Source organism: Heteronotia binoei, chromosome 6 (genome assembly GCF_032191835.1).
Source record: "Heteronotia binoei isolate CCM8104 ecotype False Entrance Well chromosome 6, APGP_CSIRO_Hbin_v1, whole genome shotgun sequence".
NCBI lineage: Eukaryota > Metazoa > Chordata > Lepidosauria > Squamata > Gekkonidae > Heteronotia > Heteronotia binoei.
The window spans coordinates 74,943,723-74,963,432 of NC_083228.1; the positions used below are offsets into that span (position 1 = coordinate 74,943,723).

Consider the following 19,710-nt stretch of genomic DNA (forward strand, 5'->3'; position numbering starts at 1 on the left):
AAGAGAAGGGAGGCCAACTGCATGGCCTCAGGCTGTAGAAACCTACTGCTAGACTAAAGGGAAATTTGTTTATTTTATTGCACTTATATCCTGCCTTTCTCCACAAAGCAGGCTCAGGGCAGTTTACCACAAAGTCAGCAGTAAAACATTTAAAATAATAAAATAGTAGTTTCAATTAAAACCCCATAATTTAGCCACAAGATGGCAGAACAAATTCACAAAGTTCCCAGGAGCCATTGTATGTATGCCTGATAGAACAGGTGTTTGGGAATTAAGTGAGAAGCATCATTAGTAAGATGGAAGCAGGACAGTGAAGCAGAGGAGGCTGATGTACCTAGGTACCCGCTGACTCAACCAAAGGTCTGGTGGAACAACTGTAATATGTCCCACAGGGCCTTGATCTGGTTGAGGCTAAACAGATATCTTTGGGGCTGAGGACCATCAGAGGATGTTGTTCAGAAGGGCGCAAGGCTCGCTGGGGATCATTATAGGAGAGTCAGTCCTGCAGATATAATGGTCACAAACTGCATGGGGCTTTGAAGGTTAATACCGTAACTTTGAACATGATCCGGTACTCAACTGGCAACCCATGCAGCTGGCAAAGCACCAGCTGCACGGGCTTCCACAAAGATGATCCAGTTAACAAGCATGCAGCTGCATTTTGAACCAGCTGAAGTTTCCAGAGCAGGGTCAAGGGTAGCCCTGCATAGAGTGAGTTGCAGTAGTCCAACCTGGAGGTTGCCATTGCATGGATCACCATGGCTAAGGGATGGGGAGAGAATTAGGGAACCAGTTGCCTGACCAGCCAAAGATTATAAAAAGCTGATCTGGCAGACAGGTTAAAACGGATAAAAGGAAGTACTTCTTCACCCAAAGGGTGATTAACATGTGGAATTCACTGCCACAGGAGGTGGTGGCGGCCACAAGCATGGCCACCTTCAAGAGGGGTTTAGATAAAAATATGGAGCAGAGGTCCATCAGTGGCTATTAGCCACAGTGTGTGTGTGTGTGTGTGTATAATTTTTTTGCCACTGTGTGACACAGAGTGTTGGACTGGATGGGCCATTGGCCTGATCTAACATGGCTTCTCTTATGTTCTTATGTAATGTTTGTGACCTGGATCTCCATTGAAAGTAAGGTATCCAGTGTCACACCTAAACTCCTCACTGTCAGCATAGGCACCAATGATGCCCCAACAAGGGCTAGGAGATGGATACCTGACCTCAGTCCCCCATGGCTCAAACACAGGTCCTCCGTCTTCAATGGATTCAGTTTCAGTCAACAACTCTGACATAACCAGCCAACCATGGCCTTTAATGTCCTAGTCAAAATCTCTGAGGTGGAGTCCAGCCATCAAAAGTGGCCCTGAGCCACTTGTTGGGAAGGGCGGGATAGAAGTCATAAAATAAATAAATAAATAATAAAAATAAATACAGGGGCACCCTTTTTCCTCTAGAGCACCCCTCTACTCCTTTCTTCATGCTTCTGTTGTTCTGAGGAGAGTATGGGAGCTATTTCTGTTATCTACTAAGGGCACATGTGCACAATAGGCTTTTGCACATAATACTGTTGAATGTTATTAAAAGGGAGCTGGTCGTGCCAATTTCACTCATAAGAGAAAATAGTCAGTAAAAGAAACTATGTCACCAGCTGCCTCACAGACAACTTCTGTGGCAGATGAATCTCTTGTGGTTAGCCAGTCTGTATGTGAAAAGCTGGTACTACGATTTTTTTTTTAAATGTAGAAAAAACACCAGAATTTAGGTCTGTAAAAAGACAGGACATTTACAGGGAAAACTATGGAATGCAAAGTTTTAGCAATAACATCATCTGGGTTCTCTGTAATATGTGAATGAACAAATTATACTTATTCTGGCAAAAAGCTAGTGTGGAAGCTGGGTTTTTTTTTAAATTTGTGTGTATGTGCATGCATATGTGTGCATGTGTGCCTGGAAGTATTGCAACCCCTACTGGGGCTAGGACATTTCAGAGAGATGGCTTGATTGTGTGCCTCTGCATCCCAGCCCTGGTATTCTTTGGAAGTTTCCCTTCCAAATATTTACCAGGGTCAGCCTTGCTTAGCTTCTGAGATATGACGAAATTGGGCTTGCCTGGGTTATCCAGGTCAGGGTGTGTGAAAGCTAACTTGATCAATGCTGACTGTCAAATGAAGAGAAGGAGACCGTGATGCTGATGGTCTCTTTCTTAGTAGATAGCCCTACAACAGACAGCCCCCATACAAAGCAACAGAAGACACAGACTTCAGAAATCCATTTTTGCACATATATGACGTAGCTTTGTAATGTGAACTCCGTAAAATCTTTTTAAAAAACAAAAAGTAGCCATCAGATTGCTCGCTTCCAGAATGCTATATACTTTGGTAAACCCTTAGGTAAAGCTTCAAAATGCCTTGTACACATGTACTGCATTTACAAGCTAAGGCCAAGGAATAGTTCTTAAAACCATACAGGAAACAAAGATACCCTATAAGGGTAATCCTATACCCTTTCTACACTGGCAGCTGCTACAGCATATCTAATATAGCATAGCTGCAATCCTGTTCCTTCATAACAGTGGTGGAATTTCCTCTGGTACAAAATAGATTATCAGCTATTTGGATCTCTTAGGGGGTTGTTGGGGAGGCAGGAATCATCCATGTCCATAAGTGATCTTCAGATCCAGTCTCTTGACATTTGTACATGCAGAGTAGGGCAGTCTACATAAAACGAGTTCTAGAACTTGCACCTATTTTCTCATCTGCTTCTATGTTCTGTTTTCTAGACTTCTTTGTAGCCTGCTTATCTCAGACATCATTTTGACTTTTAAGCCTTAATCCTTGAGTAGGGTTTCTTAGACAGTCTCCAATCTGACCCACCATTTGTAATAATCATTTGAAGGAAAAACTGTGATGCAGACGCCACATCAGGCTGGTGTGCCTTGAAGGGACTCTTATAAGTATGTTGCATGCTAGTCAAAATGTCTGCATTTCCTCCAAGCTGAAGAGTATTACACAAGTGAGAGGCTCCTTCCAAGCATATTTTAACAGATGAAGTGATTGCACATTCATAAACAGGCAGGTGTGCTTGAATGGTAGATGCTCCAGTTACCCACACCTGTACTATTGGAGGCTGTGTGTAGTCAAATAAAGGTGTGTATATTTGGATGATTGCATATTCAGACAGACACCTGCAGTTATTTGGCGTGGAGCCTTCTAGATATTGGAAAAAGGCACAACCTGTACCTGCCTTGGTGAAGTGCCGTACATTGTAGGGTTTCCATAAACTTGCAGGCTCAGGTTGTGACTAAAACAGTTCTCAGAAGTTAAGCTTAGATTATTAGGTCATTAGGGAGCTGGGAGATACTGCAGGAAATGGTTGATTCAGTAAGAACACCTTTCCCTGTGTAGAACTAAACCAATATTTCATGATAGTGACAGAATGGAATGGGCACAAACCAAACCATGAAGCAAAATTTGTGACTAATGTTGCCATATGTGAAACAGTTAATGACAGATCTACCATCACAAATGTCCACAGACTTTTAAGGCAATTTGTGGGGTTTGTGCCAGTTGTGAACAGAGCACAAAGTAGAGATTTAAAGGGACTCTGAATCCCTTTAAAAACCCTGCTTTCTGCTCCAACAAAAAGCCACAAAAACAATTGAGCAGCCAGTTCCGTTCATGGTTTGTAGGCCCATTTCTCAGAAAGCCACAAAAACAGCTGAACAGCAGGAACACTCCTAGCCACTCACCTGTTTTAGGTTTTCTTGTGTAGTCACCGTAGAGCTTAAGGGACTGCACAGGAAAATGGGGAGCAGCCTGTCTGTGGTTGGGGCTGGATGGTATTTCAACAGAGGAAGCCCCCATCCATTGCCCAGTAATTCAGGAGAGCCTGTGTATTCACCCACCTTCCTCCCATTGCCTGAGGATGCCATGACACCCAGATCTCTCAATGGGAACTCACCAAGAGGACTGGTGGAGGAGGAGAAACTGACAGCAGAGCAGAGGTGACCAGTTGAGGTGGCCAGTGGCAAAGCAGATGAGACAGCTGTGGCAGCAGGGATGTGGTAGTACAGCAACCGGGCCCATCCCAGGAGCCCAGGGCAGGGGAGGTGGTGCCAGCAGGTAAGGAGGTTATGTCAGCTACATAGACTGAGCATCCCCCATGGCTGGCCCACTTCCTGCTGGACCCAGCTTTGCCACTGCTGGTGGAGGATGCCCAACTCACATGGTCCCTGGGCTGGATCACCTCACCTACTGGCACCATTGCCCCCAACCTGGGCTCTTGTCAGGGGTCTGGCAGCTGTATTGCTGCCATTGCCTATGGCCATGGCCCTACTGCCAGTGTGTGACTCACTGTGTCTACCTCCTCCGCCTTGCTGCCAGCCACCTCAGCTGCTCACCCCTTCTCTGCTGCTGGCCTCTCCTCTTCCACTGGCCTCCTGGGCTAGTTCCCACTGGGAGGTTCAGGTGCTGGGAGAGTGGGTGAGCATCCAGGCACTCCTGGATTGCCAGGCAACAAATGAGGACTTCCTCTGGCCAGCCCTGTTCTCGGACAGGCTGCTCCCCATTTTCCTTTTTCTTGTGTAGTCCTTTTAAACTGTAAAGAGACCGCACACAAAAGACTGGAACAGCAGAGTGGCTTGGAGCATTCCCACTGCTCAGCTATTTTTGTGGCTTTTTGAAAACCCTGTTTAAAGGGACTGTGGTCCCTTTAAACAAGATATGCTGAGCCCATAAACCATGAATGGAACCATCAGGGAACAAATCAGCTCACTTCATGGTTCAGCCTTGTACTTTACAACTACATTGTAAAGGGCTGGGAGGTCAGCAAATTCTGCATTCACCCCACACAGGGACATATGGTATGGGTGGAGCTGGAAGAACAGGCAGGGTGGTTCATTACTTGAGTGAGAAGAAGACCAGCAGCCAGAGCTGCAGTATGGCAGCTAGACTCACCACTTTTCTTCAGCCGATTGTTTCCTATGCCAGATTGTTTCTCCTGAAAATGAATGAAATGGATTATGTCCATTTTGGCAGAAATTGCATTACCTGATTTGAGAATGAGTGAAACTGTGCCTGCCATCATAGGACTGAATTTAAACACCATTTAGATGTCGTCTTTGACCTTTGGTTGTGTAGTTCCGCCACTGTATGGTTGTGTTTCTGTTAATAAACTTAGTATTGATGGTTTATTTTATTGCGGTTCTTAGTATTTTATCTTTTGATTATAACCTGCTTAGAAGAAATTCTATGTTGTAACAGTGGGATATTCATATTTTAATTAATAATTATAACAAGATGTTGTATGGATGAGCCTTTTAGCTTCACATTGCATCAGGAAGTAGAAATGCTGAGTTCAGTGCTCTACACCAGGGGTGGCCAATGGTAGCTCTCCAGATGTTTTTTGCCTACAACTCCCCTCAGCCCCAGCCATTGGCCATGCTGGCTGGGGCTGAGGGGAGTTGTAGGCAAAAAATATCTGGAGAGCTACCGTTGGCCACCCCTGCTCCACAGTATCAAAAAGTAAAAATAGGGGACAATATATAAGTGATAACTGACCATGTAACCTCTCTTGGTAAGCTGGTCATTTGTTGTGCTATACTAAGCAATTAAGAACATTTTACCACTCCCTTGCTTCTCCTACTGATAGTTACCATGTTTTAAAAAAGCAAAAAAAGAGGATATAGTTCCTGACTGACTACTTCAAACAAGTGATCACTATGAGAAATCTCATTTTAAATACCCCTACTGTTTAAGCTGTGGTAATTGCCACTAGCCAGGAATATTCCTGACCTTCCAATTCAAAAAGAGGACATTTTCATCAGGTTTTTTTTTAAAGGCCAAAAGAGCATGAACAGCAAAAAAAAAAAAGGGGGGATATGTCCTTTAAAAAGAGAACATCTGGTATTGTACCTACTGATGAAATATAAAATGACTACTTTGCCAAGTGTGGCTACAGATACATTAGGGTAAGTTATCACTTGATAAATGGATTTCAGTATTCATCCCCACATCATTGCCTAATTTTAGCATGTTGCAGCTTTTCACTATCAGAGGATAACATATACAAGAACAAATGTACTTTTTGTTTTTAATGAAAAAGGTTTTTGAATCCTGATCCTAACCAGAGTTCTTTGAGTGCAAAACACGTCAATTTACCAAATAAATGTGAGTGCCAGTGTTAAGGCTTGGTATTTAGAACTGTTTCTACAAGATAGCCCTGTATTTCCAGTTTCATCTTTTAACTCTTCCTCCTGTTTCCTTTGTAGATTTATGTCATTGATAGTGCAGATAGAAAGAGATTTGAAGAAACGGGTCAGGTAAGTAATGTACAACTTTGGGAAATAAACGCATGCCTCCTTTAGGAAATTCATAGAGTGTTGTCAAATACATCAGGTAGAATTCATGTTACAGTTTGCCTTTTAAGAAACAAGCCAAGGCCTTACTTCTGTTAAATAATTGTTTTCTGCCAGACTTATTCATGAAAACCAAATTTGCAGTGAAAACTCTTCAGAGACCTTTTCAGCTTTCCCTGAATATGACACACACAAAATCTTATTGCTTTCTCTGCATACATTTGCAATGAAATCCTAAGCAGGTTACCTCTTGCAAACAATTTAAGTACAGAGGATTTTCCAGTAAGTCAATCCAAGTTGGGTGAAAAACTGACCTGTGATGAAATTCCCTTTCAGTGGTTGAATAAATTTAATCCAAGATCTTCAGGTTGAATTCAGCAATGTTTAGAGGTAGTATGCCAGTACATTCAAAGTGCAATCCTAAGAACACTTTTCTGGGTGACAGACCTATTGAATAAACCTCACTGGAATTCTAAGTAGACCTGTTTAGGATTGTTATCTTCAAGAATAATAAATAGCCAAATATCTGTCTACCATCATCCAGATCAAAGGGAATCATGAAACATACAAAAATATAGTAGTAGCTAGTGCACAAAATCCAGCAAAGATCAAGATTAAAAGGATCCAAATAATATGTTGATGGTATACTGCAAAGGTTTACAGGAAAAATAATTATACATACAAAGATTTTGAGCATCATATGTACATGGCTCGCTAATCCATTTTGTATTCGCTGCTAGTTCCTTTTATTCCTGAAATTATAGGTGTAGGACTGGGGAAGATTGTGTCCTAGGTATCTGACCATTAAATGTGGACATAAGGCCTTCCAGTGCTAAGGATTTCTTAGGGTATATTTCTTAGGTTATATTTCTTAGGCTGGCAGGTTCTATTTCCTATTTTCTTAAGCTGTCTAATCCCCAGTGCATTAATTGATATTGCCGACAAATGATGTGTGCATGAACTCATAACACAGAGATGCTCAGCCATTCTTTTAGTAGCCACAGCAGCTGCCTTTTATGAAAATGAGTTTTGTTTCTGGAAAGAGATTCCATCAAGTGCAGTCCCATCCATGAATTACTGTTGATTAAACTGGATCAAAGTTCAAAGCTTGCTGTTAGCATTCCTCTTGAATTTGGAGCATATGTAGGATAAAGCCACCTGTTTTCAAGGGCTGCTGCACTGTGCTGGCGAGTCAAGTTATAACTGTGCCAGCACATGTTATTTTTGCTGTGTCATTAGTGCTGGTCCCCAGAGTGGAGTTGGGATTGGCAAGGCACTGAACTGTTCCCTTGAAGGCAGCTGGCTAGATCAGAGTAAGCTAAGGTCTGCTATAAATGTGTGTGGAATAGTTTACTTTTAAACTTTGATCTTGATCACATAGACTATTTGTTTAATTTGCTGTACGTCATACCTAATCGAACTCTAATGTATAGCATCAATATGAAAAGTAAAACTAATTAGAGACAAGATTAGTCTTAAGGCACATTTTCTAAATAACCCATCCATTTTGATATTGCAGGAGCTAGCAGAGCTCTTAGATGAAGAGAAGCTAAGTGGTGTTCCTGTGCTCATTTTTGCTAACAAACAAGATTTGCTTACGGCAGCCCCTGCTGCAGAAATCGCAGAGGGTCTGAACTTGCATACTATCCGAGACAGAGTCTGGCAGATTCAGTCTTGTTCGGCCCTCACAGGAGAGGGTGTGCAGGTGAGGAAGAAATGTTTATGCTGACTGAATAGCTTTTATATTGTTGAATGAAAAGTGCATTCTTCCATATCAGAGCATACAATGCTTTTTGCTTTAAAACAAAAGATAAAATCTTGGTAGGGGGCAGAGACCACTTTTAGAGGTTAAACCTTCCCTCTGAAGTTTCCCCTCCTCCTTAAACCTAGTCTTACACATGGAGTCAGACACCTCATTTCAGGAAGCTGTACTGCAAAAAAGCATATGGTTGGACCCTGTTATTCCCTTCCACTGAGTAAGAAGTCTTGCTCTACTGGAAGGAAGCCTTTTTAATCAGAGCAGGATTCCTTCTTCTTGTGCAAGTCCCCTCAGTTCAAGGAGAAGCTATTATATGATCCAACTCATTGTATGCTAAGTTATTACCCAAATTGCGTGTCTTATTAGACCCTGAAAATTGCAATGTATTTTCCTACAGGTGTATTTTCCTCTCAATGCCAGTTTTTCTTCAGGGTTTCATGCTATTTGAACCAGCTGTCATGCTCAGCATTTCTCAGCTGTTCAGGAGTTCTCAGAGAAGTGCTTTGTGTCACAGCACTTATCCTTCTGTGTTGGGGAAGAAAAAGACCAAACTAAACAAAAGGAAATAGGGCCAAGTGCATCCACATTGCAATTTAAGTCACATGATTGTCTCTCAGGGAATGAGAATGATGAAGCTACAGTGAGTTGTACCTTTGGCTTCTGTAAAATCTGGTAAGCATAAACAGACAAGTAGAGTTGATGGTTAAGAGTATGAGATCTGAATGGAAAGTCCCTGATTTAAATCTCAACATGGTATCTTTGTTTTGGAAATTGTAATGTGACAAAAGTCCAAAGATCCTTATCCTGTAGCCCCAATTTGTACTGGTAAACTAGATTTTAATGGAATTTTGTTACTGTAAATTCTTTTGAAAGAAAGTTTTATATACAGTTAGTTGTATGATTTGACACATACTGCCCTTTACATAGCTGATCATTTTTGCTTGGAAATGTGGATAGAATAGTATAGAATGAGCATTGCTAACCAGCAGCTACACTAATACCAAGTTAAAAAGCATGAACACAGTTCCAGCATTAAAAGAATGTTTTGGCATGACCTGGATAAATGGCTAAGTTAACTATATATGAACATCTGAGAAACAGTCAAATCTGTCAGAGATACTTCCGAGATTATGGTCACCTTTTATGGACCATGAATGGGGTGTATAATTTAGAGTCAACGATTCTCTTTAGGACAGTCATATAACTCATTGTAAACATACATCAGTAATAAATTGATTTACATCCATTTTGATTTACAGTGATCAAATGAGGATCAACACAGTTCACATGCAGGGCTGGCCCTAGACTATCTGGCACCCTAGGCAAGGCTAACTTCTGGTATACACCCCCCCACACACACACACTGATGGAAGTGGGCCAGTGGCAGCACACCATATGACATCACTGAGTTCCATGGGGGCAGCCTATTTGGCGCCCCCAGAAGGCTGGCGGCCTAGGGAGTTGTCTACTTTGCCTAGTGGCAGGGCTGGCCCTGTTCACATGTATGGTCTGTGCATCACAGGTATGCAGATTCAGCATGCAGATTCAAAAATGACCACCTTGGTGACCACAGTGTGCAAAGAGACTTTACAGTAGAAAACTTGTTTTGCTTCATGAAATCCTGTGATAACTCCAGCATCACAGAGTGAGAGTGAGACACTAGTTTGCTCAGGAATATCCAGTGAATCAGTAAGTGTGTTTTGGGTTCAGATTAATTAACTTCCAAAAGTCTATACTAATTTCATACCTGAGTGCTTTCCTCACAGAATAAACCAAATAATTGTGCCCTATTTGTTTCTCTGTGGTTTACAATGCCATTTGCTCTAGCCATGTATTAAAATCCATACCCAATGAAGATATTAACCAAGCCTCTGTAGATTTAAGTCCATGCATATTAACTTACATACTATATGCTAAATAAGTATAGCCCATTTAAATTTTTTTATTAGATGAAGAGATTGGACCTTACTAATGTTTTCCATTTAGCTGTGGTAATGGTGATTGACATTAATTCTCCAAACTGTTTTCACTGACCTCTGCTTTTGTATATGGCAGCTTTTCAAAGCCATGATAATTGGCACACTGAAAGCACACAGGAGGTATGCTGGTCATACAGATTACCAATAGAATGAAACATTGCTTGCAGATACATTGTCTCTGTGTGGCACATAACTGTAGGGTTCCAATCTAGGTTTGTCTGTTTTTTTTCAAGTTGTAAAGTTACAGCCATAGGACCCTTAGACTTCCTTGTTGCTCTCCCATCCAACTACTAAGCAGGCTTCCCTGCTTAGCTTCCAAGAGCGGAGGAGACCTGGCTAACCTAGGCTATCCAGGTCATGACAGTCTAGATCTAACTGTGGGTAATTAGCTGCATGTTACTTTTTTGGTATGGGTGTGAATACACATCCACTTAGACCTCAAAAGGTCCACCCAGTACAGAGGGGCTTGGGTAATGTGAATGCAGATTCCAATGCAGTGCTAAAAATGACAGAGGGAGGCTAGCTCCCTACCTTCCAGATGAACCCATTAGTTACTGCTTTTAGGAATCTACAAGGAGTCCAAATTGTGAAGGTGTATTAAGAATCCTCTCTCATCTTATAATTCAAGCAGTCTGCCAATGTGCATCTGCTATACCTATGGGAGATTACTTCTCTACTGAACTGCCTTTGTTGGATTGGGATGCATTAGCCTCATTAGGAAGATGTCTAAAATGTCTCTTTGGCATTTAGCTTCCTTTGGAAACAAACCGTACCAAGGGAGTTTATTTGAAAACTGGATCAGGTTTGAAGCGTCTGCCTCTTGTTCACCTTAGAACAGATGCCAGTATTCTCAAAATATGTTTAAAGAATAGTTCATTTGTGCGGTGGCACTAAAAAAGACACACAAGAATTTTTACACCATGTCTGCAGAATAAAAGGGATTCAGAGTTTCAGATTCAGTTAGCATTAAGGAACCAGCTCGAAGGCTGGTGAGTGGTGACAGATTATGGAGACATCATCTATTATCTATAAGGCTATAAAAATAGAGCAAAAATACCACCTTGGGGGTGCAGGAATTACATGAGGGCCAAGGCCATTGTGTCTGGAATAAAAGTGCAAGGTGGTAACAGTTGCTTCAAGAAGAAAAAAGGACTTTCTGTAGAATAGTCATATGCAGATGCTGAGTTAATAGGGGTGGGTTTTGTAATGGTCCCAAATAGTGAAACCCTGTGCAGAATTATTCAAGTCTAAATTTATTGATTTTACTGGGTTTAGACTGCAGTAACTATGCACAGGATTGCACCACAAATAAAGAAGTAGTTTGAAGGTAATTTTAATTAGGTCAGTGGATGATGCTATAGTGTGCTGAACTGAGTATTAAGACTGGAGATTTCAAGGTTAATGCGATTACATTGTGGCTAATAAATGATATACATTTAGATAATTTAACTGTTATTTTACTTGGGTGTATTTAAGAAAAAAGATTAAGATGAGAATCTGCTAGAATCCTGGTAATCTTTTGGATGCCTACTAAAGGTTCAGTATGCTTTTACATTTCCAGAGAAGTTGATTTCAATTAAAACTTTAGATCAAAATTTGCTCTTATCCCTTACTTAACGGAACTTAGTATAGTTCAAAACCTCAAATACTGGAAAGGCATAGCATAGTGTAAATCACACAAATAAACTGGTTCCCTTTTCTCTGTGCCAAATCTGATGAAAGGGAAATGAAAAGATTCTAGAGCAAGCATATATCCAAGTGTAACAGGTAATTTCACATTTGAGGGTGAAACTGGTGTAACATTCCTCCTAGCAATAAGAACCACAGACAACTGAACTGACAGTGCTCAGTTGAAATCATTGTCAATGCACATCTAGATCTTCTACAATAAAGAAGGGATTTTTTGGCTCAAGGGTCTTATGGTAAAGCAGAAATATGAGGGAAATATCCAGAAATACATAAAGGGCCAGCTTTCTTTTTAGAAATTGACCCAACCAAAATCTTCATAATAATAGTAATGAAAAATATAATAAAACCCCAGCATGTTCCTGTTGTCTAATAGAGTTTCCAAAATCTATTTCTTTAAGGGTTATTCTTTTTAAAATAAAGGATTACATTTTCTTATTGTCCTTTAAATCCATTTTTAACAAAAGTCCTTCAAACACAAATCACGGGGGGGAAAGAATGCTTTTTAAGACATGAATAAATTATTCCACACCATTATTTTAACAAAATAAAAGCTGAAAGCTTTCTGAGTCTGGGCTCCTTGATATAAAATGGATGGAGATAATTCTAAACTAGAAAATATTCCTTTAAAGAGAATTGTTCGATGAATAAGTTTTTCCTTTTTCTTACTATAGTTTGTCTGTGACATTCTTTAGTTATAAAACAGGTGTTGAAAAGGTTTAAAGAATAAGCAAATTACGCCTCTTTATTTGAAGGCTATAAATCTTAAGCAACTCCCATTAAGCAGCATGAACATGTTGGTTTTATAACAAAAAATATTCTGATTGTATGTACATAGTGCAGTGTGCATTGTTTAAAACTACAGTGAGAATAATTACCCCATTTTAAGGTATATTGTTGTTTTTGTATTATAATATCCTAGAAAAAGAGTTTTAATGCTCAAAATGCATCAGGTCATTTGCTAAAAATAAGACACTTACCTAGGTATGTTGTTCCTGCTGGGGACTAGCACAGCATCCTGGTTTTTAGAAGTTTATTATGAAGGGAATAGTCTGCATTTCAGGTTTCCAGACTTGTACTCTTCTTACTGTTGTATCTGACAAAGGGAGTTTTAACTCATGAACGCATATATGCTGGAAGATTTTGTTGGTCTCTACAGTGCTACTGAACTGTTCTACTGTTATTACAGTAGCCATATCATAGCAGAGGCTTTTTTTTTTACAATTCTATCCTTCTCAGTGGTTGTCCTACTTTGTATGGGCACATCTTGCTATACATTAAACTTTGTTGTTTATCAGTCATTAGGAAATATCTTTACAAACATTCATGAATGCCTAATGGTAGAGGAGGAGCAGGGGCCATTGAAGAATATGTCATTGCAGGAGATGTGATTGGTGGACTACAGGAAACAAAAGAAAGGCATATGCTGCTAAAAAAAAAATAGCGAATTCTTGGATATTGGAGGGACTAAGAGGCCAGTGCCACAGCACGGATGTGTCAGGCCCATCAAGTGTGAAAGACAGGATTGTGATTGTAGAAGCAGGCACAGAGGAGATGATTACATTTTCTCAGCCAGTTTTTAAACTTCTTGGATCTAATTGATAATGGCAGACCCCTTGCTTTGTGGAAGAATTAAGCCTCGTTGGACTGTAGAGCAGGGTTAAGGGTCAAAGTTTGTGACCTTGCCTGATTTCTAATTTATGGCATGAATTCCTAGCTGACATATCTGTTTTAGGGTCTACAGAAAGCATTGCTTTGCTGCTGTTGATGTAGAGCTGTAAATGTTTCAGGCTTCCAACATAATCCTTTGGCTGCAGTCCCAGCCCCCACCCCCAGGCTAACTAGTGCCCCATCCCTTCTCTGATTCACAGCATTACTAACTCAACCTATGATTGGTTCTGGTTTGAATACTATAGCCAGCTTTCATAGCTAGGATAGATAAAAACTGCTGCTTTGACAGCTGTCCTCTGGGAGTAGAAAACTAGTACATAACAGTATATTTGCCCTGCTTTAGCTACAACACTGATCTCACATTACAAGACATGCTGGTTGCTGTACATAGTGCCTAGGACTTTCTCATTCCCCAGATCCTGACACACTGAAGCGCTAGGCAGAAATCTGAGTGCACATATTTGATCCTGGGTTATTTGGATCTTTGTAAACTAGCAACATTGTACGAAACCTTAGGACACAGTGGACTTTTCTGTTCAGTTTCATTTCATCCAAACTCAGCAGATGATTTAAGTGGCGCTGGTCTGGGAAATATTACTGACCCCTATTCCCTTACCTTCTTTGCAGCTTTTTATATTTATAGTTCGTGGTTGGATTTCTCATGTTGTATTTAGTTTGCACATATACCAAATACTTAAGCAAGTTTCAGGACAAAAAGGAATTTCAGGACAGAAAGGGATTGTGGTTTATACAGTTCAGAACTAAAGTATTTATTTGTGTACTGTACTTTCTCACTAAGACTCAGAGTGAATTAGGCAATGTAAAGAAATGCAAAGCAATGCAATCAAATGACATAAGGCATTTAATAGACCATGCAGTAAGACTAAGATTACAAAAATCAAAAGTAATGCAAAAAGGAAAAGTATCTGACATATGTCATAAACAATGCAAAAATGGAATTACAAAAGTAGAAAACAATGAAAAGATGTATAAACAGTGAAACAGACTTCCTTTGTAAAAGTGCTTTCCTGAATCATTCATTTAACACCATATACCATTCTGCGGAATGACAGAAGTGGGGGGAGGGGGGGTTGGCTTCCTGACTGCCTCAGGCAGGCCATTCCATAGGCTGGGGGCTACAACAGAGACTTTGTATGCACAGGCAGCTATAGGTCTTACCCAGTGGAAAGATGGTTGCTTCAGAAGGCTTAGCCCAGATGAGCAACACTGTTGTAGTGGAACATAGCAGGAAAGGCAGTCCTGTAGATATGAAGGTCCAGGGTCATGAAGGACTTCAAATGTGATAATCAGTACCTCAAATTTAACTCAGTAACTGATAGGGAGTAACTGCAGAATGGGCGTAGTATTTATACTCTGTCTAATCCCAGTAGTAACCAAGCAGAAGCATTCTGTGTCAACTGGAATTTCTGAGTTTATACCAAGGGCAGACCCATGTAGAGTACATTACAAATAGTCTGGTCTTGAGGTGGCTGTGGCATGGATCCATATGGTCACATCAGCTGAGTCAAAGTAGGATCTATCTTTTGGACTAAATGAAGGCGGAAGAAAGCCTTAACTTGCTTCTCCAACAATAATGCTGGGGACCAGTGTAACCCCTAGACTGAGTCAACGAGGGTCAGCTAAATCATATAGAATGTGGGAAGAATGTCCTTCAAGGTCTCAATCTTCCCAGCCGACATTATCTCCTTCTTGTCAGGATTCATTCCAGCTTGTTCACTCTTAGCCATTTAACTACAGAAGTTAGTGGCTCAAGACTGTATCAACAGAAGTATTCTGTCACGTGTCCAGATCATGTGAAGAAGAAGACTGCAGATTTATACCCCACCCTTCTCTCAATCAGAAACTCAGAGCGGCTTACAATCTCCTATGTCTTCTCCCCCCACAACAGACACCCTGTGAGGTGTGTGGGGCTGAGAGGGCTCTCAGAGCAGCTGCCCTTTCAAGGACAACTCCTGTGATAGCTATGGCTAACCCAAGGCCATTCCAGCTGGTGCAAGTGGAGGAGTGGGGAATCAAACTCGGTTCTCCCAGGTAAGAGTCCACATACTTAACCACTACACCAAACTGGCTCTGAAGTGATGGTATCGCTTTACTCTGCTCTGGTAAGATCTCACCTGGAGTACTGTGTTCAGTTTTGGGCACTACATTTTAAGAAGGATATAGACAAGCTGGAACAGGTCCAGAGGAGGACGACAAAGATGGTGAGGGGTCTGGAGACCAAGTCCTATGAAGAAAGGTTGAAGGAGCTGGGCATGTTTAGTCTGAAGAGGAGGAGGCTTAGAGGTGATATGATCACCATCTTCAAGTCCTTGAAGGGCTGTCATATAGAGGATGGGATGGAATTGATTTCTGTGGCCCCAGAAGGTAGGACCAGAACCAATGGGTTGAAATTAAATCAAGAGAGTTTCCAGCTTAACATTAGGAAGAACTTCCTGACCATTAGAGTGATTCCTCAGTGGAACAGGCTTCCTCGGGAGGTGGTGGGCTCTCCTTCCTTTGAGGTGTTTAAACAGAGGCTAGATGGCCATCTGACAGCAATGAAGATCCTGTGAATTTAGGGGGAGGTGTTGTGAGTTTCCTGCATTGTGCAGGGGGTTGAACTAGATGACCCTGGAGGTCCCTTTCTACTCTATGATTCTAACAAGTAGTAGTCTAACAAGTAGTAGTCAGCATCCACCATGATAATGGGTAGAAGTGATCCATAAATGAATGGACCAGTTGATGCACTGGCTATTTATTGTGTCCAAACTATACTACAGCTAGCATCCAAGCTGGAACATATCTGAGAGATTTTATCAGTAAAAAAAACTTTGTAAAGCCTGTCTGAACTAATCACTTATTCATGAGAATTTAAAGACTCAAATTTAGGAGTGTTGAACAAACAACTGAGCTGATTGCAAACTAGCTAATACAATGGTAGCAGAGAAATAAAATTTCTGTGTTGTTGTCAGCATCACCAAAAAGGTTTTCCAATGAGCTCTATAGCCACTTTAGGCACATCCTGGCTTCCTTCAGGTCACCCAGGGGCTGGGTTCTGCCATGAGAGCAGTTGGGGCAACCTTGTCAACAGCTTCCTATTACAAATGCTCACCATGGATTAAAAAATTAAGTCCAGTCACAACCTGAGAGACAACCATAGCAGCCAAAGAGGCTGCAAAATCCTTAGCTGGGCCAGACAAGATGGCTTCATCATGAATGCTGAAGTCCCCCAGAACAATCAGTCTAGATATTCCCAGCATTAAGCCAGAGAGCATCTCTTCCAGTTCATGATACCTACTGGGAAACTAGGTGGCCAGTAAAAAAAATAGAATGCCCAGTCTTTCCATGGAACCCACCACAAGCAGACAGTGAATGCTGGTAATTGTTTGCACTGAGCATTTATGAAAGGGGGAGGACTCATGGAGCATGACAGCCATCTCTCCTCCCCAACCTCCACTGCAAAGTTGATGAAGGACCACAAAACCAAATGGAGTTAACTGAGACAGATACAACACATCATTGTCTTCTAACTAAATCTCAATCATACAAACTAAATCAATCTCCTCCTCCTCCAACAATCTAGACAGGAGTGCAGTCTTGTTCCTCACCAATCTAGTATTGTGCAATATTAATGAAGAGGGACCCTTGTACCAGTATCTGTCAGGATGGAATGAAGGTTAGATAAGCAGCAAGCACTGTTATATATTACTGGCCATCTCTGAAAAACCCTACCCCCATATCTACCAACTCTTACCCAAATTAAAATAGTACATTGATCAAACATCCAAGCTGCTACCAGAATAACTAAGAAGCCCCCAACACTAATCATCCTATTAACTGCAGCATAGCCATAAAGCAGTTCAAGAGCAACTTAGTGATAAGCAAAGCTAACACTGTCCTCAAGGTATCATCTCAGTCCATTCATAGGCCAGTGCTGCTCTCAGGTTCTGGGTGTGAGAACAGTCTCTTTCTGTCTCCCTCTGGTGAAGTTTCTTCCTAGCTGCAGCGTGAAACCCCTGGACCCAAGGCTGCAAACCCCAGGCAAAGAGCCCTTTGGCTCATTTCATACTAGGAATTATTTGGAAAGCAATTGAAAATAAAGCAGCCAGAATCCTTGGCAGGGAGGGCAAAATATAAATTTAATAAAACCTAAAACCAAACCTAAACCTAAATCATAAGATAATACCATAATATAAATCTGTGATACAGCTACCTCAGCAGCAGTATGATAGAGCTGGAGAAAAGGGCAACCAAAATAAGGGGTTAAAGCATCATCTCTATGAGGAAAGGGCTGAAGTACTCAAATGCTTTTTACGTTACTCAAAGGATGGCATAATTGGGGTTTATAACGTTATTAATTTTTTGGAGAAGAAGACTTTTTCTCTTTCATAATCCTGTAATTCAGGGTCACTCCATTAGGTTGGCTGACGCTCCTTTCAGGACAAACAGAAGGAATTCTTCACATAACTGATAGTAACACAAATTCATTACCATATGATGTGATGCTTACTGGCTTCTATCATTTAAAAGAAATTCCAAAGAGAATCAGTCTATCAAATGCTATTAGCCACACTAGCTCTATGGAATGTTCCAAGTTCAGAGGCCATACAGTTTTGAATATCAGATGCTAGGGACAAATAACAGGGCATATCTTTTGAATTTGTGCCCTCTATGTGGGCTTCCTGGGGGCATCCGGCTGCCAGTGTTGGAAATATGATGCTGAACTGGATAAACCTGAGGTTTTATGCTGTAGACCTTTTTTAAATATTAAAGAAAATAAACTTGTGAAGAATATTACTGTTTCTTTTCCAGTCTCCTCCTGCTCTTAGCTGAGTCTCCTTTTCCTCCCACTTCTGCAATTGCAGCTTCCTTTTTTCTCGCACCCGCCAGTTATTTTACTAGCATTCATTATCTCTTCTCTGCATTTGAGCTATCTGATGAGAAAATTTATTTCCCATCATTGAACTTTGCTACTGTCTGTTATTCTTTGTCTGGAGTGAGTGTGGGAAGAGGTTTACCTATAGATTTTAAAAAATCCTATTTGATCATGGGCTCTGTGTTAATTTTCAGCCTCCCCCCCCCAAAAAAAAACAACTAACGAGAGACAATCACAATTCCCTTTGAATCAGCTTGCACAAGAGAAAAAAAATTGAGATTAGTTCCTGCCTTCAGAGTTAAATGACCTAGATATGAATTTAAAAGCCATTTGGAGTTCACCTTTCCTCTTGCATAGTGCCTTATCATTCTTTTGCCCTTGTTATACAGTCAATGCAGTTAGGCTTGCAGCCACAGTAAATCCCATCATAAACTCTGCTTTATGAGCCTCGGTTGTATAATGTTTGGGTAGCCCAGAATCCCTTTGGCTGAGTTCCCTTGTGGCATCAGGTGGTGTTTGCATTCCTCTATATATGTTAGGTTCTGGTCAGCTTCATGCTGAGAAACAGGATGACTGGCTGTTGTTTTGCAGGGATGTATTGCTTATGGGATTGTTGTGCTGAATATCAAAGGGGTGTCAGCAGATATTTATTACTTTAAGCTGCCTCAGCTGTTCTGCTTCAGCAAATAAACCCACATTCAAAATGAATGAGGGGCGCTGCTTGTATGCCATGATGTGTGCAAATGTGATTATTGCTTCAGAGGCAACAGAGGAAGGCAAGAATTGTTGCAAAAAGCATTTTTTCTTTGCAAGCAGATTTCTAAAAGGGGCAGTAGAGCGAAGGCCGTTGACATGGCTGTTTCCTACCTCTGTTGGAAAAGTCTGCTGGTTTTGTATAACATTTTGATTGCAGTATATAACAACAGTTTCTCAACAAAAAAAACCCTCTGGTGGTAGGAAGAAAGGGAGGCTTAGGGGCCTTGAGCTTATAAGGGCCATGAATTTCTGGTGAGCTATCATTATTTTTGGGGGGGGGGTGTATGGGAGGACACCCAAATTTTTTCCAGAGGCATTTTCCATATTAAACACCTAACCAGCCCTAGGAAACTGCTGTCTGGGTGCATCCTTTCATATGGTCTACCTGCATGTGTTAAAAAAGAGGGGTGCTGAACCATCAGGACTGTCACAGATACCACTGTTTACAGAATCAAATACACAGCCCTGATTATTTATTCTTACTGACACAAAACTATGGACTATTTTTAAAAGGCAGCTAGCTCTCATTTTGTGTGTGTGTGTGAATAAGGGCATACCTAGACCAACAGATGTTTCTGTGGTCTGCTGCTGACATTCATGCAGACCATAATCTATAATTCTTTACA

General features: G+C 41.0%; 2 protein-coding genes across 2 annotated transcripts in view; one reads left to right on the forward strand and one right to left on the reverse strand.

The window, feature by feature from the left end:
- Positions 1-19,710, reverse strand: part of SFXN2 (sideroflexin 2) — a 172,916-nt gene that overhangs the window by 62,914 nt on the left and 90,292 nt on the right. The gene's annotated exons all lie outside the window — the stretch shown is intronic.
- ARL3 (ADP ribosylation factor like GTPase 3) overlaps positions 1-19,710 on the forward strand; it is a 65,997-nt gene that overhangs the window by 41,527 nt on the left and 4,760 nt on the right. Inside the window, exons 4-5 of the mRNA XM_060241764.1 lie at positions 6,271-6,321; positions 7,877-8,062. Coding sequence (XP_060097747.1) covers positions 6,271-6,321; positions 7,877-8,062 — 237 coding nt within the window. The remainder of the gene's footprint in view (positions 1-6,270; positions 6,322-7,876; positions 8,063-19,710) is intronic.